At 44.3% G+C, this 25909-nt stretch overlaps 1 protein-coding gene across 2 annotated transcripts in view; it reads left to right on the forward strand.

Annotated features, from left to right (window-relative positions):
• The window catches only part of LOC117438308 (zinc finger protein 423-like), a 271743-nt gene that overhangs the window by 62312 nt on the left and 183522 nt on the right, over positions 1-25909 (forward strand). For both annotated transcript variants that reach the window (XM_034073858.1, XM_034073857.1), the window contains exon 2: positions 20226-20426. In XM_034073858.1, coding sequence (XP_033929749.1) covers positions 20226-20426 — 201 coding nt within the window. The remainder of the gene's footprint in view (positions 1-20225; positions 20427-25909) is intronic.

Raw genomic sequence — 25909 nt, forward strand, 5'->3', positions numbered from 1 at the left:
CCACCATGGGGGCAGCCAGAGTGGGGCAACCAGAGCAGAGCTCCCAGACCGGGCCCTGGTCTTGAGGCAAGTGCTCACCATCCTGGTCACGCTGCCTGCACAAACTCCCATGCCACACCCTGTTTCCCCACCCTGTTCACCCTGCTCCCTGAGGTGGGTTTTTACCCAGTCACTTCTGGCACCACCTGGTGAGTCAGCTGCTCCTGTCAGCTGAGCTGCTGGCTCCTGGGCAAGTCCTTTTGAGGACTTAAGGCTCCCTCGGTGATTCTTGACACTCTGAATTGAGGCTTGTGGACTCTGAGCTTCCCCGTGCTCAGGTGTTGAAGGTGACCTCTCTTGAGCTACTCAACTCAGCACTTCATGCATTAACTTTTTCCTCTTTTCTGTTTATTCATATAAGCTACAGAAAATGTGTTAGCTCCTCACCTTTCCCCTTTTGGTAAGGGGAAAGCTGTCCCTGCTCTCTATCCATGTCCCCTGATGGCTACCAAAGAGCCCCTGCTGGGCATGGGCTGTGTCCAGAGCAAGTCAGGAAGGTCCAGGTGAGAGAGACTGCCCTCCTATAGGCACCAAGCTATTTTTCTCTACTTTTATTTTATATGGCAGAATGCTGAAAAACCCACCCAAACACCCTCAACATGAGGTTCTAGGATCTTTGATGCAGAGCATTGAAAAGGTTGGTTGCAATTCAGTGTGCATTAGAAAACTATCTTGCAAATACTCTGAAATTACACATACCCATCCTGAGTGCCTTCACAAGCTTAGACATCTTCTAAAAGTTGATTTAATTGGTAAATCAATATAAGAAGATTCTTATTTCAGTGCATAAGGATTTCCAAAGAAATAAACTTTTGAACATAAGAGACTTTGATAACTTTTAGTTGAATATGTTTTCAATATGCTATGAAATGTTTGAACTTAACTAGTTTGCTTTCTTATGTTGGTTTTAAAACCAGCATCCTTGTCTCTGCATGGACCTGCAGGATGCAGCCCAGTCAGTACAGTCTGAGGTTCTCAAAATTTTAAATATCTGCCTTGAAAGCAGCTATATTCAAATAAAAGCAAACTAGAAATAAAGCTAGGGATGTTTCTAGCTCTGGATGCTGCATTCCTCATTTATTCTAAGTTGAACTTTTCTTTTCCGTGGTAATGTGTGGGTTTTTACAATGTAACATAGTTATGTGTCCTTTCAGAGGAGGAAAAAAAGAATTTTCCGTTCCTAATTATAAAATTTATTTTTTTACTTGAAACTTTTACTTATAAATACTTTTTTTTTTAAATGAAAGTACTTCTGATAGTACTTTTTTCAAACAGAAGGTGAAGTGGTAGGATGTATGTGATAGATAATGTGGTGGTGGGTAAACATCCAAGACAGATGTAAAGCCAGGATAATATAAAATGAACCAATAGGAGTAATTGTAACCCCTTCCCAGATTATTCTGTTTGTAGGAGCTCACAGCACAACTGCATCTGCAGGCATGAGAGCTTCCTGAAATCAAGTCCCCTTCAGGGAAAGGAGAAGCATAAAAACCTGAGGTTCCTCACCATGTATGGCACAGTGCAGTACCAGCACATGCATCTGTCATGGAAACAGCTGCCCTGAATCTGCTGAGGCCTCACTGGTAACGTAGTGCCATTGGTGTTCCCCTTGTGTTTGGGGAGGAAATATCTGTCAAGAAGTAGTGATCTTCAGATGTGAACACAGAATGGGTGTCAGTGTTTAAATTAGAAGCACACACCTGTGTATTATGGCATTTCCTAGAAAATGCTTACTATTGAAGATGTTAATTGGGAAAGTTATAGCTATAGCACAGAAGAGGAGAATTAATTTCCATGGTAAAAGAGGAAAGAGAAACTCATTTCAAATTGAACTATTGAGTGCTCCCCCTACCCTATCACCTACCCACATTCCGTGGCTTTTAAAGAAAGTGTCTGCTGGAAAGTCAGTCTGCTTAAGAGAAGCTGAGCAAGTCTGGTGTATCAGTGAGCTTCACAGTCCGTAAAGCCAGTCCCTCCTAAATTGCTGCAAGCAGTATCTGTAAAGAGTAGGATTTCTGTAGGCTGCAGGTTTGCAGCCCTGGCCTGGCCATGCTGATGAGGGGCCATGGACTTGCATGTACTGGGATGCTGGCAGTGTGTCAGGGCTGGTGATGGGCAGCAAGGTCTCAGTTAAAATTGGGAACATCTCTGCAGCCATCAGGTTAACCTCATCTGAAGTCTTGAGAGCTTGGTGTATCTTCTGGCTTGGGGATGCTATGGGTTGGGAGATATCCCCATAGGTGTTCTGGCAGGGATGTCTTGCCAGAAATACAAACACACCATTGGCATGAATGGTTGAACATGTGAGTGTATCCTTCTGGGGTTGGCAGGGGACATCCTCCACAGGGTCATGTTGCCACCTTGCCAGCAAAGTTTTTCTCCTATGACAAATTTGCTTTTTATTTGAAGGTGTGCCTGTTGGTGCTTCATCTGCTGGGAGACTGTTAAGATTGTGTTTCCTTTCCTTGAACTGACTGAAGGAGGTCGTTCAGCTTCATGGGTAGAACCTCAGGCTTCCTGCTCTCCATACCTTGCTTGTGTTCAGGTCTCCTGTGGGTATGAACATCCCAGTGAAGGATGCTGCCATTGAGCTGGAGGGAGTGCTGGAGAGGCACGAGGCGTAGCATAGTACCTTCCCTTCTTCACACTCCTGCTCTCCCTTCCTGTGTATTTCCAGTGGTCCTACCTTGTCCTCTCTTGCTGCCCAAGCAAAGGGCTATAATTAGATGAACATTTTCTGGTTTTAGATTAAGATGATATCTGTTGTTTACAACAGCCTTCAGAGGCATAACTAGCAGTAATGGGCTAAAGTAAAGCAAAGGAGATGATAGGAAACATTTTCCAGCAGTGGGATCTAATAGACTGGTATTGTCTCCCATCACTTCAGTTATTTTCAAACTGGACTGGACAAAATGCTTGAAAATACACTGTAGGAATGGTCTTACATTAGCAGAGGGAAGGATAAGATCACCTGATAAATCCTTCTCATCTCTAATTTATCTAGTTCTGCCATGCTCTGGATTTACTCAATCCTGCAGATTTGAGGACAGAAACAGACTGAATGGTCAGGCAAATTGTGCTTTCTAGAGCTTGTTTGGGTAAACATTTTTATGTAGGATCTCAAGGCACTTTACAAATGCTATTTAAGCTTCCCAGCCTAGTATAAAGTCTTCCTTGTGCCCCATGTCCATACTACTTTGTCTCTGCATCATGCAGCATGCACTGTTGCCGCGGCCAGGTGGAGGGGAGAAAACACCGATACGATGTAGATTCACAAAATGCTCCGTTTATTGATTACAAGGCTGCTCTTAATATACTGTCTTACACGCGATCACGCATTACTTGATTGGCTGCTTCACTTTGCCCACGAGAGGTACACGCTCCACTTTGCCTCTCCTGATTGGTTTCACACCTTCGCTTCAGCTTAGCGTTACATCATGCTTCTGGCATCTTGTTATTGCGTTCCTGTTTTGCTGACCTTGACGCTTCCTCTTCCAGCCTGGGGTCAGAGGTTCACTTTCTCACAGCTTGCTGCAAGCCTGTTAAAGCGCCCATGCTCGACCCCCAACATCTCCCCCTCTTTTTTCAAATAAGGCGTTCGTCATCTGCTGCATGCGTTGCATAATACATTGTAACAAACAAGGTCCAAAAACCAAAATTAACAACATAATCATTATTGGTCCGCTAAACATCATGATTAAACTCCTTAACCAACTACTTATTCCTAACGATTTTAACCAAGAGTCTATAGGATTTGTTTCTACAGTAAGTTCTTTCATATTTTCTTTAAGTTCAAACAACTTCTTGTGAATAGATTCAGAATGATCAGAAAGATTCATACAACACATGCCCAGAAGCATTCTAATGCAAAGGGGATGTGAAGCAGCTGCAGAAGTAAACTGTACAGTGTTAACAGTCAAGGAGTTACACTCCCCCCTTTTTTTTTTTTTTTTATCAGACCAAAAGCCATTTATTGCAAAGCATTAACTCCTTATATACTATTGCTTACACACACCTACAGCAATTTGGCATATCATGATTGGATACTTGTCTTGAAGACCCTTAGTGACTAACATATAATTGGTTAAGCACAGGTGTGAGAACTTGACCTCGAACGCTTGCCAACAGTCCACAGTTCTCATAACTCAGTGAATTACAGCTTCTTCTTATCTTGCTTGCTTAGGCTTCCTCGGGCCTCCCACGGCCTTGCTGTATCCCTCGGAGTTATTCAGAGCTCATGTACAAAATATTCATTTTCCTGTGAAAACACTGTCTCCGCATCTCCCCCTTTTTAGTTTTACTAAAAGTTTTTTACAATTTCGTATGTCTGCTCTATCAGTGCTGGACTTGTGTAACATTACAACCCACTACTCTAGGCAGCATTATTTCAGTAAGATTAGTCTGATTTGAAGTCACTTGAAGTCACCTTTATAACATGTGGCATACCAGTGAATCCTACACACCATGTAACAGGATGGAATAATGAGGATTTAACACATGTGCACTTTTCAGTTGCCCTCAAGTGATGTTTTTTTTTTTTGGTTTGTTTTTTTTTTTTTTTTAATTACACATGCATATTGTCTAGAAAACAAGCTTGAAGCAATATACATCAAAACTACAGTCATTAATAACAGCTAGAATGTGTTATCATTACCCTTTTTTTTTCTATTTCTTTTTTTCTATTTTTTTTTCTATTTTTTTTTCTATTTTTTTCTATTTTTTTTCTATTTTTTCTATATTTTTTTTCTTTTTTTTAATCTTTTTTGTTTTGTTTTGTTTTGTTTGTTGGGTGTTTTTTTGTTTTTTGTTTTTTGTTTTTTTAAAGTCGCTCACCCTGCTTTGCACAGCTAAAACCACCGGCCTATCGGCAACTGCACTTTTGCATTAACCTTTTCTTGCCCGAAAGGTTAAACTGCTACCTGTTAAAACTTTTACATGAACCTGACAACAAAAAATACACAGAACACTGTCTGCCCTCATTACAAACATACACACACACACACACGTATGGGATCCCACAAGCACACTCCACACAACTACAGTATTTGAAACACAAAATCCAGACAATCATTGTTCCCACTGCACAGTCCCACATACAGGACGTGGCACAAGGACCCTGTAAAGACTATCAGGAAACCAGCTCCGAGAAGCATTATCACAGTGTGGGGTGGCAGGCTCAACCTTAGCAGGCGTCCCCGCAGAGGCTCTGCCTCCTTCACATCGCATGAGGCTTGGGCTTTTTTACTGACCAAAATGCACACTCGTTCTGACACAGGTGGCCAGCCTATGTCGGAAGAAGTTGCCAGCAATACCTCTAAAGGTTTCCAAGGGTCGATAGAAACATGGACATACTTATGTTTACCAACTTCAAGTACATGAGTATCACAGAGAGACCGCACCAAAAAAGTTGTACACGGGGTCCCAACTCCACGGTCTGACACATTCCGCCTGATACCCCCGATAAGAGCATACAAGAGACCTTCCCATCTCAGGTGGGAAGCACACACACCACGGGAAACCGTGCAATACATCCACATCCCCCACCCATCTCACTTCTCCCTTTACAGCTACCCATTTATCATGAGGATCTGGGGGATATAAATCAGGCTTCTTTTCCGGATGAATAGGCTCCAGGTCAAGAGCACCATCCAGGTCAGCATCGGCATTATCAGGCATCAGGATCTCAGGATCAGCAACAACAAACTGATGAACGTGCACAGGCTCCTTCTCGGGGTCAATAGGGCTCAGGTCGAAAGGATCATCTTCATCCTCATCTTCAGTCTTCACAGCCATGGCAGCAACCAGCGGAGGTTTGGGGGGGGGGGGGGGGGGGGGGGGGGGGGGCACGCTGGTCTCCATGATCTCATTTTTTGACTTTAACATCTCTAAAACAGTTCTCCAAATTACTAACAAACTTTTCACAGCATCATTGCCTTTTGTGGCTGCATTCCACAGCTTAACTCCTGCCCCATTCCACAAGGATATCTCAAATCCGGTAGACTCATAAATCTCTGAGTAACGTGTCTTCGACCATTTCAACATTAACTTTAAGTCTGTCTCTTTAAGGGTTGCTCCCTTCACCTTAGGAAGGACTGAAAACATCCATAAATCAGGGGCTTCTTCCTTAGTAATTTTCTCCCAAGTCTCGAGATAAAAAGCTTCACCGACTCCCACAATTCTTCCCCTATCTTACGCCATTGATCTTTGGAGAATAACTGTCCCGTATTTTCTAACAACCCCCTTCGTTGGCACCAAAATAAAAAGTCCACAAGTTCCTGTCGGGGTATCGAGTACCCTGTTTTCTTCGCTACGCATAGCACTCCTTCTATCGTAGCCTTTTCTATCGCTGATACAGCGAAACCCATCCCGAACCAGACCGCAGTCTGCCTGACTCACCCGTCAGCCGTGGCCACGTAATTTGAGCTCCTTTCCTGCCTCTCTCGGACAGCCTGCCTCTCTCGGGCAGCCGGGATCTCCACCTTCTCTCGTCCACGGTCTCTCTCTCTCCTGGTATCACGTCGGGGTCACCAGAATGCCGCGGCCAGGTGGAGGGGAGAAAACACCGATACGATGTAGATTCACAAAATGCTCCGTTTATTGATTACAAGGCTGCTCTTAATATACTGTCTTACACGCGATCACGCATTACTTGATTGGCTGCTTCACTTTGCCCACGAGAGGTACACGCTCCACTTTGCCTCTCCTGATTGGTTTCACACCTTCGCTTCAGCTTAGCGTTACATCATGCTTCTGGCATCTTGTTATTGCGTTCCTGTTTTGCTGACCTTGACGCTTCCTCTTCCAGCCTGGGGTCAGAGGTTCACTTTCTCACAGCTTGCTGTAAGCCTGTTAAAGCACCCATGCTCGACCCCCAACACACTGTACTGCAGGTCGATCTCCCAGAGGGCTCTGGCTTTAGGACTGATGGGCACTTGCCAGCCCATCTTGCTTTGAGTTGTTTCTCAGTGGCTTTGCTTTTCAAAGTCAGCATTGGCTGGCGGGAGTAGAGGAAACTGAAACCATATTGCTGTAAGAAGTGATTGCAATGGGTTTTAACTTCGTGAAATCAGACAGCTGGAGAGTTGAAGGGAAATCTCCTGGTGAACAATTTCTTTGTTTTTCACAGAAATTTATGTTCTCCTTTGACTTGTTTACACGTTGCAGTTGTAACTGGTAGCTCAAAGCTCCTAGCTTGAATAATTGTAAATCAGGAATAACAAAATATATTACATTGGCCTGCTGCTTAAATGAGGAAAATCAATAAATAATAATGCCACAGTGGTGGATCCCCACTAATCATTCTTCTTGAGAAAAAAACAATTGTTCCAGCCATGAAAATATGATTTTATGAACAAGGTTGTAAAGGAATTAAAACACATGGAATAAACAAGCTTCGCTGCTTTGCTTTCTGGGCTGAGTAAGGATCTGAAACTCTGCAGTGAGGAACTGCATGAAATTTATTATGCTTTGCCCAAATAATCATTGTTGTTTAGCTTTTAGTTGTTGCTAAGTAATGTTTACTCCTATCAAGGACTTTCTCAGTCTCATGCTCTCCCAGTGAGGAGGGGAAGCTGGTAAGAAGCAGAGACAGGACACCTGACCCAGACTAGCCAAAGGGGTATTCCATACCACAGCATGTCATGCCCAGTATATGAACTGGAGGAGTTACCCGGAAGGCCCAGATCACTGCTCGGGTCGGGTTGGGTATCAGTCTTTGGGTGGTGAGCAATTGTATTCTCTTCCCTTATTATTTCCCTTATCATTATTATTATTGGTGGTAGCAGTGTTACTGAACTGTTCTTATGTCAACCCATGGGATTTACATTCTTTCAGTTCTCCTCCCCATCCCTCTGGGAGCGGGTAGAAAACAGGAGGGGGGGTTGTGAGCAAGGGGCTGCATGGTTCTAAGTTGCCGGCTGAGCTTAAACCACGACATTAGGGGAAATTATTGGAGAGTTACAGAACACTGAAGAGAAAGGGAAAACCCCACACTCTTTGATTGGAAACACTGTGTTGCATAAAGCTCTGACAAGATCAAACCTCTAAGTAAATTATCTGGCATGTGGACAATTCTGTTCTGAGATCTGCTGAGCTAATGTGTAGATATTAGCTCATGCAGCCACCAAATCCGAAGTACTGAAGAGACAATTTACATAGGGTCACAGTGTGTTTTAAAAAATTATGGTGAGTTGTGAAGCCTGTAATGTTAATTGCCAGTTAGTACATTGCAATTGATGTAATTATTTGCAACTAAAATTATGTAAGAGACTTAACCTTGTACTTTTCTTAACACTTCATATGTTGGTGATCCACTACATCTTGCACTTAGAGTTTTGCTGGTTATTTTAACTTGAGAGCCACTTGCTGAAGTCTGGTTTCATCTGCAAGCTTGCCCTTCTGCCTGTTGTCTTTAACGCTGAGCAGTGCCTCTCTAAAGTCTTTATAAAAAAAAAAACAAAACAAACAAAAAAACCCCCAATAAAATAATAAATGCAAATACCTGCTTCTAACCAGCAAGAGCAGCCATTGTGCAAGAGCCCAGCTGGGAGAGAGCACTCAGTACAAATTGCCCAGCCTATTGCCTCCCACTGGAGTGGGCCAAAATCTCCTCTATATGGGATTAAAGGGATGTGTAACAGATTAAAGATCAAAAGTGTTAATAAAGAAATGGTCTTTTCTAATAAGATGCCTTCCAGTATCTGAACAGGGCCTACAACAGTGCTTGGAGAGGGACTCTTCATTAGGGATTGAAGTGATAGGACAAGGGGTAATGGGTTGAAACTTAAACAGGGAGAGTTTAGGTTAGATATAAGGAAGAAGTTATTTACTGTAAGGGTGGTGAGACCCTGGAATGGGTTGCCCAAGGAAGTTGTGAATGCTTCATCCCTGGCAGAGTTCAAGGCCAGGTTGGATGAAGCCTTGGGTGACATGGTTTAGTGTGAGGTGTCCCTGTCCATGTCAGGGGGGTTGGAACCAGATGATCTTAAGGTCCTTTCCAACCCTAACTATTCTATGATTCTATAGAATCTATCACTACAGTCCCTAACGAAGAGTCCCTCTCCAGCATCCTTGTAGGCATATGTTTCTATAATTCTGTGATTCAAGGACACAGTACCAAAAATGAAGCAATATCATTCTGGCAATGGTGGTGGGGTTGTAATGAAGCTGGAGCATGGGGGTAAGGGAGAAGGAAGGGACACCTCCTATTCAAGACATCACCTTCAGAAGGGGTAAATCAATTAGCAATGAAAACATAAATGTACAAGTCAGAATGGCATTTGTCCTGAGTTCAGCAGTAGCAGTAATTTTTTTCTCCTTCTTAGTAGCTGGTGCAGCACTGTGATTTTGACTTTTAGCCTGGGAACAGGGCTGATAACACCTATGTTTTTAGTTACTACTCAGACGTTTAGCCTGACCAAGGACTTTCTCAGTCTCATGCTCTGCCAGGGAGGAGGGGAAGCTGGGAGGAAGCAGAGACAGGACACCTGACCCAAACTAGCCAAAGAGGTATTCCATACCACAGCACATCATGCTCGAGAGGTAACTGGGAGTTTCCCGGAAGGGCACTCTCTTCTTGGTCAGGCTCATTTTGGCGAGTGGTATTGTATTCTCTTCCCTTGTTATTTCCCTTATCATTATTATTATTGGTGGTAGCAGTAGTGGTTTTGTGTTGTACCTCAGGTACTGGACTGTTCTTATGTCAGCCAGTGGGAGTTGCATTCTTTCGATTCTCCTCCCCATCCCTCCGGGGGGGGGGGGGGGGGGGGGAGTAGAAACTGTGTAGGTGACTGGGTTTAAACCGCGACAGTTCAAACCGCGACAGTTCTTTTTGGCGCACAACATGGGGCACGAAGGTTTGAGATAAGGACAGATCTGATCGGAGTGTGTCTAATCGTATTTGTGATAAGCATTCATTGTTTTGGACTAATAGTCACTCGGCACAATGCTGATTTATTGGCTCTCAAAGTTGTTTCTCTTGATCTCACAGTTTCAACATATTGTACCTTACTTAGAGCTGGTATTTGCTGTGTTAGTGTTTATCATCTGGGGGCCTTGGGCTAAGGTTCTTGTCTCATTGTACTTTATGGTAATGACTTGTAATACAATAGAAGCATTGATCATGAAACCGATTTGGCTTATGTTCCCAGTCAGGTCACCACCTTTATACTTTGGGAGGTATATAATAGAAGTGATCAGCAATTACACATCTTTTTTCTCCTTCCTGGGTGGTCAACCTGTGAAGGAGACATTCTCTTACCCTCCCAGCCCCAGCGCCCACCCCCCCCCCTCAACCGTTTACAGCATCATTTGAGAGTTTTGAAGTTTTTGAATGGCCTTTTAATACTGTTGAGACCTGTTTTCTGATTGTGATGGGGATCACCATGTTAGCACACATACAGAGTGTGTTTTGCCCACAACCATTTTGTCTGATTTCAACAGTTAAGCAGAGTCAGGTTTGGATCTTGTCTGGGGTTGAACAACGATATAGGAGGACCAAAAGATTTTCCCTGAGGCTGGACAGCCATGAGTGGCAGGATGTGTGGCTGCAACGGATAGCACAGATACCCCAGCTCCAAGCAGAGCAGCTACACCACCCCCAGTGACAAATACAGACGCTACTCAAACCATAGTGATAATCACTGTAGCTAAACCAGAGGACCAATTAGTGCCAATATCGGTTGCCCCTGTACGCAAGAGACAAAGCAAAAAAGAGGCAGGAAGGGTGAAGCAAAATGAAGAAACAATGTACTCACCAACCGGTTCAGCATTTGATCAGGAGTCATCATCACATGATGAAGAAGAAGAAGGGGAAGAGGTGACTTCTTGACCTCAGACTTCAACTGAGCTACGGAACATGCAAAAAGATTTTAACCATCAACCAGGGGAGCACATCATCACCTGGTTGCTCCAATGCTGGGACTATGGGGCCGATGGTCACGAACTAGAAGGTACAGAAGCCAAGCAGCTGGGATCACTTGCTAGAGAAGGGGGAACTGACAAAGCAATTGCAAGAGAGAAAAAGTCCCTCAGTCTTTGGAGACGGTTCTCGGCCATCGTAGAGATGATCTATCACATCAAGCCAAATAATGGGGATATACACATAGACCCAGATGAAGTCGAATGTACACGACCCATGTGGTGAAAACTTACATAGACTGCACCATCATCATATGCCCATTCATTGGCAACAGTAACATGGAATGACATAGTACCACTAACAGTGGATGAAATGATACATAAACTCCGAGTGTTCGAAGACAATCTCACCCCTTCCATCATCTCAGCTGTGGAAAAACTGTCCCAGGATCTCAGACAATTGAGGGATGATCTATCTGATTTATCCAGTTCCTCACATTTACCAACACATGTCTCAGCTATTAACAAAAGGAGTCCTACTGTTAGAGAGAGAAAATATAGAAGGTACACACCACGGGCCACCCTATGGTTTTACCTGCGGGATCACAGAGAAGACATGACAAAGTGGGATGGAAAACCTACTTCAGCCTTGGAGGAACGTGTGGGTGAATTGAAGAGGGGAGCAAAGGCCAAGACTGATCGTCCCATCAGAGCTGCGGCTTCAGTGAGCAGGTTCCCAGATGGAGTGGAAGAGGTGATTTTACTCCAGCTCCTGTGATAAAGAAGACTAATCCCTTTCGAAAAGACTTAAGTGTCCAACGTTGTGATGACAATGACTATTAGAGGGGCCCTGCCTCCAGCCAGGTGGAGGTAGGGGACAATCAGATTTACTGGACTGTGTGGATCAGATGGCCTGGCACATCAGTCCCACAGAAGTATAAGGCTCTAGTAGATACTGGTGCACAGTGTACCCTGATGTCATTGAACTGTCAAGGGGTGGAACACATTTGTATTTCTGGAGTGATAGGAGGATCCCAAGAGTTGACTGTACTGGAGGCTGAAATCGGCCTGACTGGGAAGGAGTGGCAAAAGCACCCCACTGAGACTGGTGCAGAGGCTCCATGCATCCTTGGCATAGACTACCTCAGGAGGGGGTACTTCAAAGACACAAAAGGGTATCGATGGGCTTTTGGTACAGCTGCCTTGGAGTTGGAGGAAATTGAGCAGTTGTCCACCTTGCCTGGTCTCTCAGAGGATCCTTCTGTTGTGGGGTTGCTGAAAGTCAAAGAACAACAAGTGCCAATCGTGACCACAACAGTGCACCAGCGGAAATATCGCACCAACCGAGACTCCCTGATTCTCATCCATAAGCTGATCCATAGACTGGAGAGTCAGGGAGTGATCAGCAGGACCCAGTCACCCTTTAATAGCCCCATATGGCCAGCGACTGGCCCTGACTTCCCTCCAACCATCATCCCAACAGAGAATGAACTTTGATAGAACCAGACGAGTTGTGCAGTAAAGGAAAGATCAGCATCAGGAGGCAACGATCCAACACTGCACACAGGCTCTCCTGCTCTGAAAGACTGTTACCAGGGATGGAACTTGTTATTTTTAATTTCACTGAGTTATTTTGTCTTCCTAAAGAGTGAGGGATTCGCCCACAGGCTAAAAGTTACTATGAATCATTAATTAAATATATTCTTGTCGCTGTTACATATTTTTTAATGTGCCTGGTCAGTTTTGAAGCCACTATTTTTTTTACTAGACATAAATCATTAGCAAGTATTTTTAGTGTCATCAGTGAAAGTTTCATACAAGCCCATAATTTTCAGGTATCTTTTTGATTAGCTGCTCAGAAATTTCCTTTAAAAGGGGTGTAAATTATTCCACACTGAAAACTAGAGACTGAGTCCAGTTTGTGCATAAATTGAAACTGTCTTTCTAATAGACTCTTTTGAAGGTGTGGGGTTGCCTTCAAGATAATGATTTAAACATAAATTGACTCTTGATGAGGGAGCTGGAGTTTCATTTTAATGCATTCCTGCAGTTTTCATTTGTCTTCAGTGCCTTCAAATTCTACATAAATAATTCCTTCATAACAAGTGCCTTTTCAGAAAATGGATGCTGCTGACAGTTAATATAAAATTATTGTCCCAAATGCATTTTTGTAATTACTTCCCAGAGAACTGTCTTTGTGTTAGAAGACATTTCACACTTTAGTAACATAAGTGTTTGGGGAGAACATGAGTAATAATTACAAGCAGTCTTTCAGTGAAAATAAACCTAAAAATTATAAAAAATGATAATGTTAAAGTTGGTTAGAGACAGTGAGGAATTTATTTAGCACGTTATGTATGTGTATATGTTTTCTAAGTTTGATAGCCCTTCAGTAACTAAACTTAAAAAAGCAATAAAGGGAAATTGCTTTCTAATTTTTTTAAGCAATAAAAAAGCTAACAATGGATTAAAAGTGACATTCTACTAGAGACAGAATAAACAAACTTAATCTGAAAGTTCCTATAGGAGATTTCTGCTAGAATGGAAAATGAAATGGCAGCATTTAATAAAAGGTTTCTCTAGCATGTTGTCTAAAGGATACTACAGAAGTCTTGAAATCCAAGAAAACCAGGGTTGTAGGGCAAGTTTGTGTGTGTGAATATGATGTAAAAATCATTGACAGAACAAAGCCAGTGGGTTTCAGGTCAGATGTGAGATGTAAATGGTTACATGTAGAGGATATGGGGCTGTTCAGCTTGGAGAAGAGAAGGCTACATGGAGACCTCATAGAAGCCTTCCAGTGTCTCAAAAGGGGCTATAGGGGTGCTGGTGAGGGACTATTCATTAGGGACTGTAGTGATAGGACAAGGGGTAACAGGTTAAAACTTAAACAGCAGATGTTTAGGTTGAATATAAGGAAGAAGTTCTTTACTGTGAGGGTGGTGAGGCACTGGAGTGGGTTGCCCGAGGAAGTTGTGAATGCTCCATCCCTGGCAGTATTCAAGGCCAGTCTGAATGGAGACTTGTGCGACCTGGTTTAGTGTGAGGTGTCCCTGACCTTGGTAGGGGGGTTGGAACTAGATGATCTTAAGGTTCTTTCCAACCCTAACTATTCTATGATTCTATGACTTTCTGTTTGGTAAAGTAGTAGAAAGAGAACCAGAATCATGTGGGTTTTTTATTTGCAATACATTTTTATTTAAGGAAAAATCTATAAAGCATGAGCTTTGCCAGACAACAGTTTATTGAATAAACATAGTTCAGATGATGACTTACAATATGGAGTGCTTAATGAATGATACTTTGTATAACCAAATCCTTAGATTTGTTGCTGTTGTGTAAGTGGCATATCTGATTTGTTGAGATGAACGTTATATCTAGCCCTTAATTGAAATTTTGTAGTAGAAATATATGCATAATTTAAAAGAACCTGAAAATGTGCAGTTCAGTTACTTGCTAAAAAGGATGCTGTGATACACCACAAACAGGCATTTTTTACAGTGTTTCCACTGCAATTCAAAGGGTACATCTTGTTACAAATGCTCCATGGAAAGCTACACAGTGTTTTACACCAGTTGATTTATGTTATCATGCACAGTACAGAAGATGGTATAAATTGTGGCTCTGGCTGGATAGTGGTTGCAGAGTGCTAATGCATTTGTCTGAACTGCAGTGCTTGTGGTAACCAATTTTCATCTTCAATAAATTTTGTTTTTCAGCTTTGTTTCATGTTTTCAGAATTGGTTGTCCTTAATCTTTTTGGCTCTGATCTAATTTTAGAAACAGTTAATCTCTCTGTTTGCTGGTGTTTCCTTAATGGCTTAAAACCCAAATGCATCCTGAACCAACGAGGTTTCATCTCCCTCCTCCCTGGCTGTGGTCAGCTCCCAGGCTCTCAGGATCATCCAGTGCATGGTGCAGGAGGATCTCTTCCATAGAAGAGCATGTAGTTCCATCTTACTTAGCTGTATGACTTCTCAAATGTTCCTGCCTTACCAGTGGGGTCTATTCAGTATGTGAATGCTCATGGAGCAGGTGAAATGGTGCAGGTTTAGTGCTTGCAGCTGTGTTGCCCAGGTTGGTGGGAAATGTGTGTGTAAGAGGTGCAGTCATCTCCATTTGAGCTGGTCACCAAAGCCCAGTCATCATGGCCAGCATTTCTAGTGGATGCTTTCACTGCTGAAAGGGCAGAAGGGATTTAGAAGGGCTTTCTCACCTCTGCTGCCTCTCTGGAGAGCTGCAGTGCTGCATGGAGTCATTGAGCATGACTGGCTTCAGGCATGTCTAGGCATCCGCTATGGCCAAGGTGCTGTCCTGGAGTTGCAAGGATGTGGCTGCAAGCCCATCCCATATGAGAGACCACTGAGTGCATGCAGAGGGCACTGGCTGTGGTCAGGTGACCCTGCCTCCCACCCCACTGCCAGCAGACAGGCAGCTGCCCTGTGTGTGGACCTGCCAACTCATGACCCCAGCATGTCCGGCTCCTGCACCAGGGTGGTTTTGGAGCGGCCAGACACCTCATTCTTCCTGAACACTAACATGCATGAAAATCTGTAGTTTTTTTTTTGGCAAAGATATTTGTGCTAGCACACACTCTAGTCACAGATGAAGACAAAGAATCTGAGAGACCTGAAGGTCAGATGTGATGCTGTTGGCTCCTGGCTAGGCTGGCACAATGAAAGGTTCATCTGCCCAGCAAAGTGCCTCTCGTTAGTTTAGGGATCTCTCACATCTTGGGTATACGTGTGTGTCATGGGTTCAGCAGTAGCTCATGCTCTGCCAGTGAGGAGGGAGATATAGGGCGCCTGGTCTGGGCTAGTCGGGGAGGTATTCCATACCACAGCACGTCCTGCTCGGGGAGGGGACTGGAAGCTGGCCGGGAGGGAAGGGGTTAACACGCCGGGCTGGGCTCGGGGAGGCAACTGGAAGCTGGCCAGGAGGGGAGGGGGGAAGCTCGCTCTCTTCCGGGCTGGCCTCGTGGCGGCGGGTGGTATCGTATTCTCTCTCCCTGTTTGTCTCCTCTAACATTGATTTGTTATTGGTACCGGTAGTTATTTCTGTTATACCTTTGATACACGGGTAACCAATGTACAGGGGGGTTATACAGAGAAATTGTACAAGGGAGTTAAAGGAATTCCTTTGCAAACAAAAGTCTTGTCTGTCCTAAGTACCTGCCATTGCCATCTTGCCAAAGCATTGATTACTGCTGGAGGGGAAGAAACAGATGCTAATTCTACTGACAAAAGCAGATGAAAGGTCCTGCTGATAGGCGGCAGGAGAGGCAGACTGGGTGACCAAGCCTTAAGACCATGACAAAAGCACAGGTGTTGGGTCCTACTGATAAGCGGCAGGAGAAGCAGACTGGGCGCCGACTAACCCTAAATCCATGTCTGAAGATTAAAAGGTGTAAAGGTTAAGAAGAGGAAGACTCATTTACTTCATCTTGAAGACCCCTGCCCACAGGAGGAAGACTCATTTACTTCATCCTGAGACCCCATCCCATGATCAGAAGGGGCACTGCGCAAGTGCAAAGGACCTTCTGGCTCATTATAATATGAAGCGGGGATAGATAATACATATGTATAGGCGGATTGAGCAACCTCATGTCTATGTATACCTTAAGAGAATAAGTGTAAAGGGACAACCACCCTGAGGTGTGCATGTTTTGGAGGAGCTATCCCCATGCACCTCAGCGCTGAATAAAGCATACCTACTTTACAACTTTAACTAGTTGTGGAGTCTATGCGCGGATAAAGTAGGTATGCTTTATTCAGCGCTGAGGTGCATGGGGATAGCTCCTCCAAAACATGCACACCTCAGGGTGGTTGTCCCTTTACACTTATTCTCTTAAGGTATACATAGACATGAGGTTGCTCAATCCGCCTATACATATGTATTATCTATCCCCGCTTCATATTATAATGAGCCAGAAGGTCCTTTGCACTTGCGCAGTGCCCCTTCTGATCATGGGATGGGGTCTCAGGATGAAGTAAATGAGTCTTCCTCCTGTGGGCAGGGGTCTTCAAGATGAAGTAAATGAGTCTTCCTCTTCTTAACCTTTACACCTTTTAATCTTCAGACATGGATTTAGGGTTAGTCGGCGCCCAGTCTGCTTCTCCTGCCGCTTATCAGTAGGACCCAACACCTGTGCTTTTGTCATGGTCTTAAGGCTTGGTCACCCAGTCTGCCTCTCCTGCCGCCTATCAGCAGGACCTTTCATCTGCTTTTGTCAGTAGAATTAGCATCTGTTTCTTCCCCTCCAGCAGTAATCAATGCTTTGGCAAGATGGCAATGGCAGGTACTTAGGACAGACAAGACTTTTGTTTGCAAAGGAATTCCTTTAACTCCCTTGTACAATTTCTCTGTATAACCCCCCTGTACATTGGTTACCCGTGTATCACCTTGATTGCTGGACTGATTTTACCTCGATCCGTGGGAGTTGTATTCCTCTGGCTCTCCTTCCCATCCCTCCGGGAGTGGGAAGGTGAGGGGGGGGGGAGGGGAAACAAAGGGGGAACTGTGCAGATTTAATTTAAACCACGACAGTGTGCTTTGAGGGTTTTCAGCTAGAGCTTTTTTTTTTTTTTTCTTGCTACTAATATTGGTGCTTGAAGGTAGGGAGGAGAGGAGAGCATAGAATCAAAGAATCATAGAATAGTTAGGGTTGGAAAGGACCTTAAGATCATCTAATTCCACCCCCCCTGCCATGGGCAGGAACACCTCACACTAAACCATATCACCCAAGGCTTCATCCAACCTGGCCTTGAACACTGCCAGGGATGGAGCATTCACTACCTCCTTGGGCAACCCATTCCAGTGCCTCACCACCCTAACAAGAAAGAATTTCTTCCTTAGATCCAATCTAAACTTCCCCTGTTTAAGTTTTAACCCATTACCCCTTGTCCTATTACTACTAATGAAGAGTCCATCCCCAGCATCCCTATAGCCCCCCCTTGAGATACTGGAAGGCTGCTCTGAGGTCTCCACGCAGCCTTCTCTTCTCCAGGCTAAAAAGCCCCAACTTTCTCAGCCCGTCTTCATATGGGAGGTGCTTCAGTCCGCTGATCATCCTCGTGGCCTCCTCTGGACTTGTTCTAACAGTACCATGTCCTTTTTATGTTGAGGACACCAGAACTGCACACAATACTCCAAGTGAGGTCTCAAGAGAGCAGAGTAGAGGGGCAGGATCACCTCCTTCGACTGCTCCTTTTGATGCAGCCCAAGTCACGCTCCTTTTGATGCAGCCCAGGATATGGTTGGCTTTCTGGGCTGTAAGCGTACACTGAAGCCGGCTCATGTTCATTTTCTCATCAACCAACACCCCCAAGTCCTTCTCTGCCGGGCTGCACTGAATCTCTTCTCTGCCCAACCTGGAGCTGTGCCTGGGATTGCTCCAACCCATGTGTAGGACCTTGCACTTGTCATGGTTAAACTTCATGAGGTTGGCATCAGCCCACCTCACAAGCATGTCAAGGTCCCTCTGGATGGCATTCCTTCCCTCCAGCATATCAACCAAACCACACAGCTTGGTGTCATCGGCAAACTTGTTGAGGGCACACTCAATCCCACTGTCCATGTCATCGACAAAGATGTTAAACAAGACCGGTCCCAACACTGATCCCTGAGGGACACCACTTGTTACTGGTCTCCAGCTGGATATTGAACCGTTGACCACAACTCTTTGAGTGCAACCAGCCAACCAGCCAGTTCTTTATCCACCGAGTGGTCTACCTATCAAATTGATGTCTCTCCAATTTAGAGATAAAGATATTGTGTGGGACAGTGTCAAACACTTTGCACAAGTCCAGGTAGATGACGTCAACTGCTCCACCCCTGTCCATCACTTTTGTAGCCCCGTCATAGAAGGCCACCAAATTGGTCAGGCAGGATTTTCCCCTAGTAAAGCCATGCTGGCTGTCACCAAGCACCTTGTTGTTTTCCATGTGCCCTAGCATGCCTTCCAGGAGAATCTGCTCCCAGATTTTGCCAGGCACAGAGGTGAGACTGACTGATCTCTAATTCCCTGGGTCATCCATTTTCCCCTTCTTGAAAATGGGGGTTATGTTTCCGTTTTTCCAGTCACCGGGAACTTCCCCTGACTGCCATGATTTTTCAAATATGATGGCCAGTGTCTCAGCAACTTCATTCGCCAGCTCCTTCAGGACCTGCAGATGGATTTTATCAATCCCATGGACCTGCGCACATTCAGGTTTTTAAGATGGTCTCGAACCAGATCCTCTCCTACAGTAGGCCTAGGGTATTCATTCTCACAGTCCCTGCATCTGCCTTCCAAGATTTGGGTGGTGTAGTCAGAGCATTTTCCAGTGAAGACTGAGGCAAAGAAGTCATTCAGAACTTCAGCCTTCTCCAAATCCTGTGTAGCCAGTTCTCCCCATAGCTTCCGGAGGGGGCCTATGTTGTCCCTACTCTGTTTTTTAGCCTCTACATACCTATAGAATCCCTTTCTGTTATCCTTAACATCCCTAGTCAAGTTTACTTCTAACTGGGCCTTAGATTTCCTAACCTGGTCCTTAGCTTCCCGAACATCGTCCCTGTATTCTTCCCAGGCCACTTGTCCTTGCTTCCATGTTTTTAAGCCTGTTTTTTCCTTTGAATTTTCCTCAGCAGCTCCTTTTCCATCCAATGGGGTCTCTTGGCCCTCCTGTTGCACTTCCTTCTGCTCAGAATGCAACACTCCTGAGCTTGCAGTAGGTGATCCTTGAATATCAACCAGGAGTCTTGGCCCCCCCTGCCCTCTAGGGGTATATCCCATGGATCCTTGCTAAGCAGATTCCTGAAGAGGCCAAAGTCTGCACTCCTGAAGTCCAGGGCAGCTTTCTGCATGCTCTTCTCACTGTCCTGAGTATCTCGAACTCAACCATCTCATGATTACTGCATCCAAGGCTGCCCTGGAGCTTCACATTTCCAATGAGCCCTTCCCTGTTGATGACTACGAGGTCATTGAGAATTAAAATTCAGCACATACTTTTTCTTTGTGGACTGTAATTAATCTTGTCAATTTTTAAAGCTTTGAGAATCTGGTTAAGTGATAAGACACTAACAACTTTATATGACAGAGTGTTAGAGGCTCCCGCTATACACCCAGCAGAGATGAGGAGAGAATGTTTGCAGGATTTGCATTAAGCAGTAAAGAAGACATTTGAGAGTTGTTGCATTGCATGATATAAAAAGCACATTAATATAATGAAATGTGTCGGGAATAATGTGAAATTGCTGTAATTAAATGTACCTTAGTAAGTGCAACATCCTTCTTAAAGCTCTTATTTTTCAGACCTTGCAAGCTTAGAATATGTTCTTGCTGTTGGCAGGTGGCCTGGGAGGAGAGCTGGAGATCAAAGCAAAGGACAGCCAGGCTCTGGAAGAGAGGAACAGTGTGATGAGTCAGGAAGAGAGAAATGAGGAAGATGAAGACATGGAGGATGAGTCAATTTACACCTGCAATAACTGTCAGCAGGATTTCGATTTACTGGCAGACCTGACTGAACACAGGGCACACAACTGTCCTGGAGGTAAAATGTTGTGGGTTTTATAATGCTAAAAGTTTCAGTTGGGGTATTTTTCCCTCTCTCTCCAAATGTAGGAATATTTAAAAAATTAAATGGCTGAAGTGTGCAAAACTCCCAGGAAGAAAGGCCTCTGAACCCCATAAAAGAACATGACGATTTCTGAGATTAAAATTCACAGTACAAGTTTTATAATTCCACCCTAAAAATGCATTGTTCTCTCTAGGTTATTATTACACTGCCTTCTGAATTTTATGGAAGTGAGGATGATATTGGCCTATGCTGATCTTGATTTTACTTTCTGTAAAGTCAGACCAAGCTCAGAGCATTGGTGTGAAGAATTGCAACATATCTTGCTTTTCCACAGCTGCCTTTCCATGTCCAGCAGTGGCAGCACGTATTCTGCAGAGCATGCTAAGCCAATTTACAGGGTTAGTAAAAAGCTTTGCAGATTTTACCAAAGATTAAATAAAATCTTAGGAGGGGGAGCACAGGATATCTTCATATGTATTTAAATCAGAGATTGTTACTCTTCACCTTCCTGGAATTGAATACTCTGCCATCAATTTTTCTTTTGCACTCATCTACAGTATTTTTAGGCTGTTACTGTTCCGATTGACAGGTGGGTCTGCAAGTGGAGGGCAGGAGGGTTAGTTTCTCCTCTGGTGCAGTAGTATCCCATCATCTTTCTCCCGAGTGCATATTCTTCCCTGGCTACTTAATTTGTTTGGTAATTAGTCCATGTTTTCTGCTCTTCTTTTTGGGCATAAGGAAAATGATGCTCAACCAAGAAAAAATACAGGGAACAGAGTACAGGAAGGGAGGAAGGGTCAAGCAGGGGCTTTGGCTCAGTCTGACTCCCACCTTGAGATCATCCTTCCCTGTCTCACTCTAGTCTGCAGAGGAGAGGACCCCTTACTCTCACTCCTGTCTGCTTGCTGGTTGGAAGAACAGAGGGAGGCTGGGGCTTTTCCCCAGCCTGCAGGTGGATAGGGATTGCAGTCCTGTGCCTGCCCCCAGGGCTCCTTGCTCTACACTCTTGTTTAAACCCTACGTAAGTTTGCAAACTTGAAAATGTGTAGAATTGAAAGGAAACTTCTTGCAGGACAATTCATTGGTCCACTGACAACCATGTCATTGGCATTCATACTCTATTGGCCAGTAAGCAAGAAAATGCCATTGAGTAGAAAAATCCTTGTTTTGCAAACTGAAAGGTGAAGTGTGCAGCCTGTGTGGTCATTGGTCCTTTCCAAAGGAGCAGGGACAAATCCTTCCTGATGCCATCCCACATGGGGAGCAGGACAGGCAGGATCCCACCAGGGCAGGGGGTGGCTGTGCAAATGCAGAGCATGCCTCCAGCAGCTGTCCCTGGGCCCCTGCTGCTCTATCACCGCCCTGTCTCCTAAGTTGTGCTGGTACAGCTGCTCATGGTGCTGGGGGCAAGCCCCACCAAAAGAAAAGCTGGTTTTACCCCATGTGTCTGCTTGGGGCTGGTTCAATGTGTGATGCCCCAAGCAGCTGTAATGGCACAACTGCAGGAGGGGAGCAGCCACTGCCGGTGGGGACTCCAGTGGAGGAATGTAAGGTTGCAACTAGTGACCAACAGTGCTATGAAAAGAAGCAAATTATTTTGTAGAGGTTCTATTTTTATCAATACAGTTAGTGTTTTCACAACTCAGCTTTTAGTTACCTTCAATGTAATGTTATGTTAGTGAGACTAAGAAAAATATAGAATCATAGAATGGTTTGGGTTGGAAAGGACCTTAAGATCATCAAGTTCCAACCCTCCTGCCACAGGCAGAGACACTTTCCATTAAACCATGTCACCCAAAACTGTCCAAACCAGCCTTGAACACTGCCAGGGATGGAGCATTCACAATTTCCTTGGGCAACCCATTCCAGTGCCTCACGTCATGCTCAGAACCCACATTTTTCAATATACAATCACTCTTGTCTCATATATATATATATATACACATACATTCACATGCAAACAAAGAGAGAGAGATCATTCCTTACTGCATGGAGCAATGCCTATAAAACTGCTGAGTTCATCCAGCTCCATCTCTTGTAACAGTCTTTCAGAGCAGGAGAGATGGTGTGCAGTGTTGGATTGTTGCCTGCTGATGGCACTGTGGAATTCATCAAGTCACTGCTGAGCTCCTCTGGTTTCATCAAAGTTCATTCTCTGTTGGGATGATGGTCAGAGGGAAGTCAGGGCCAGTAGCTGGTGACCTAAAGACATCTAGTTGATGGGCTATAAAAATATTACATAGCAGGCAACGGTATGCAATAGAGTTCATTGCCTGCTTTCCCCTAAAATCAAATCCCCTTGAGATATACATCAGACTTCCCCATCTTCCCACATTATCCACCAAGTACATCCGGGTCCCTGAGCAAAAGCAATCCCACGAGTGGGTTTGCCTTTACCTGAAACAGGAATAACCCAGACTGTCTTCCCCAGCACATTCTTTATGTGCACCACAGGAACTTTATCCCCTTCTACTATATGTAAAAGTTCTGACTGGGCTGGGCCAGCCCTGTTGGCAGATCCTCTGGTGTTGACCAACCAGGTGGCCTTTGGTAAATGTGTATCCCAATGCTTGAAAGTTCCCCCACCCATTGCTCTCAGTGTAGTTTTTAACAGCCCATTGTACCGTTCAATTTTCCCAGAGGCTGGTGCATGGTTGGGGATGTGATATACCCACTCAATGACATGCTCTTTGGCCCAAGTGTCTATAAGGTTATTCCGGAAATGAGTCCCATTGTCTGACTGAATTCTCTCTGGGGTGCCATGTCGCCACAAAATCTGTTTCTCAAGGCCCAGGACAGTGTTCTGGGCAGTGGCGTGGGGCACAGCGTATGTTTCCAGCCACCTGGTGGTTGCTTCCACCATGGTAAGTGCAAGGTGCTTACCTTGGCGGGTTGATGGGAGTGTGATATAATCAGTCTGCCAGGCCTGCCTATATTTGTATTTCAGCCATCATCCTCATTACCAAAGGAGGTTTAACAGCACGTTTCACAGTTGTGAATAACCTGGGCGATAGTGTCCATTGTTAAGTCCACCCCTCGATCACGAGCCCATCTGTATGTTGCATCTCTGCCCTGATGGCCTGAAGTGTCATGGCCCCACCGGGCCAAAAATAATTCACCCTTATGTTGCCGATCTAAGTCCATCAGATCACTTTCAGTCTTAGCAGCTTTATCTACTTGTTGGTCGTTCTGGTGTTCCTCAGTGGCCCTACTCTTGGCTACATGATCATCTACATGGCGTACCTTCACCACCAGGTTTTGCACTCGGGCAGCGGTATCTTGCCACAGTGCAGCAGCCCAGATGGGTTTACCTCTGCGTTGCCAATTTGTCTGCTTCCATTGTTGCAGGAAGTTTTCTACATGGATTTTACAAAGCTAAGAGTGCTGTAAACTCTGCATACTGTAAATTGCAGTTTTCCTGCTTCATCTCATCACACACAGACAATGTCCTTTCATGTCATAGTCATAAACTACTCTGTTGCTTTATATTTTTTGCTGTAGATATGCTAGCTAGTGTGGCACAGAGAGAGTTAGGGGTATCTTCTGTTTTCTTTGTTCAATAAATGTTGCCTGTTTTAGGAAGATCTATAAGAAATGTCAACTTCTTGTTAAAAAGATAAATACTGAGATTGGATTTAGCTGTAAAGATTAATCTCTGCTTTGTATAGGTTAAGAATTAAACAATATTTTCATTAATTTATTTGGGATTATGTAGATTAATTTGTGACTGAAGTGTTTTATTTAAGCGTGGTTTGTGTGATGTGCCAGTCATCACGGGTGCTATTTTACATGGTATTAAAAAAAACAAAGCAGAAAATGTGCAAAATGTTGGGACCTTTTCCTGGCATGCTCTGCTGCTCAGGTCTCCATGTGCTATGCCAAAATGCTGTGTGCATAAATGTAGAATTTAATAAGTCATGTGCCCAGTATACTTGTCCATTACCAATGGTCACACATAATAGAACAGATATTACAAAGATTTCTGTCACTGTTGTTTCTTTATGTTGTTGAGTTCTGGGGCTTTATATGTTTCTCTGGCAGTCAGTATGGTCCTGTTGATAGCTGTACACAGCCGTATCCTTGACCTCATGTCAGCTGTCAGCAATGGCACTGGTCCTTTGCACTCATTACCCTGTAGTTCCTTACATAGAATTGGTGGTTTGGGTAAGGAATTGTACGTCAGATATTGCAAATGCTGTATTGCGGAAAGAGAATCAAAACCAGACAAATTTAAAGAATTTAATACAAATTGCGCTTTTGTTAACTGTCCGTGTGGAGAAAACCCTTGCATTCCTCTTTTTTTTTCTTTGATCTACTATCAGTACCTGCTTTAGATGACCCTACTTGAGCAGGGGATTTGTACTAGAACATATCTTCTACATATGCCAAGCACAGGCTGCTGGGCCTACCCTTTTTCTCCTGGATGGCTCTCTGATAACAGCGGAGGCCATCCCTCACATCAAGGTCTGCCATGGCATGTGTCCCCACTGCTCCATGCCTGCTGGGTTACAGCCAGCAGTGGAGCTAAAGGTTCTTCTTGGTGGCAAACACAGGGGCCAGCCCAATCTTGCCCTTGACTGTGGTAGCAGGCATTTGGTCAACCTCAGTCCTTGCCCCTCGTTGTCAATGCAGAGTTTCACCTGCCTCATCCAATAACAAGTCACTACTATGGCAAAGCACATACAGATTTACATGAGCAGAGTAACTACTACAGGGTGCAGCAGCATTTTGAAGACGCTGATGGCAGCGAGAGACTAACCAAAGAAATTTCTTACCAGTGGAGTTCTCTCACCTTCTTAATTTGTTCCATTACCTGCTTTATAACACTACCATCATATTAGAATCTTTCTAGCTTTTGCCTTAGTATTTTCTAGCAGTTGCTTCAAATTTGCATGCTCTAACATCTCTTTTACAAGTGACAAATCCATACAATACAAGGTGTAGTTTCTTATTAGCAACTGGCTAGTAAATACAGGTGGTTTTATATAGAAAATCACAGCCTCTAATAATAGCTACATTACAAGCACACATATTCAAGCTGTTACTTTTCAGTTGCCCCCAAGTGATATTTTGCACTCATTCGTTTTTCTCCTCTGTCTCATTTTGCTTGGGGTTTTCATGGTCAGCTCCTGTAGCTGATGCATCGAGTTCCTCCACTCGTCTGTCTAGCTCATGGCAAGGCTTGACAAGCTTTAAAGGCAGCTGCCATGAACCTGCAGGTAGGAGGACACAAATATACCCCCTCTCCCAGGTTATCAGTTCTTGACAAGTAGACAGGTTAAAGTGATACCTTGAAGCAGAGGCGTTCTGATGCAAAAGGAACGTGAAGCAGCTGCAGAAGTAAACTGCACAGTGTTAACAATCAAGGAGTTTGCTGCATCATTACCCTTTTTTTTTTCTTCTTTCTCTGCCACCTTGATGCCTTTGAGGTGAAGGGTGATAAAGGCTTGTTTTTG

This window comes from Melopsittacus undulatus, assembly GCF_012275295.1.
Source record: "Melopsittacus undulatus isolate bMelUnd1 chromosome W unlocalized genomic scaffold, bMelUnd1.mat.Z SUPER_W_unloc_7, whole genome shotgun sequence".
NCBI classification, from domain to species: domain Eukaryota; kingdom Metazoa; phylum Chordata; class Aves; order Psittaciformes; family Psittaculidae; genus Melopsittacus; species Melopsittacus undulatus.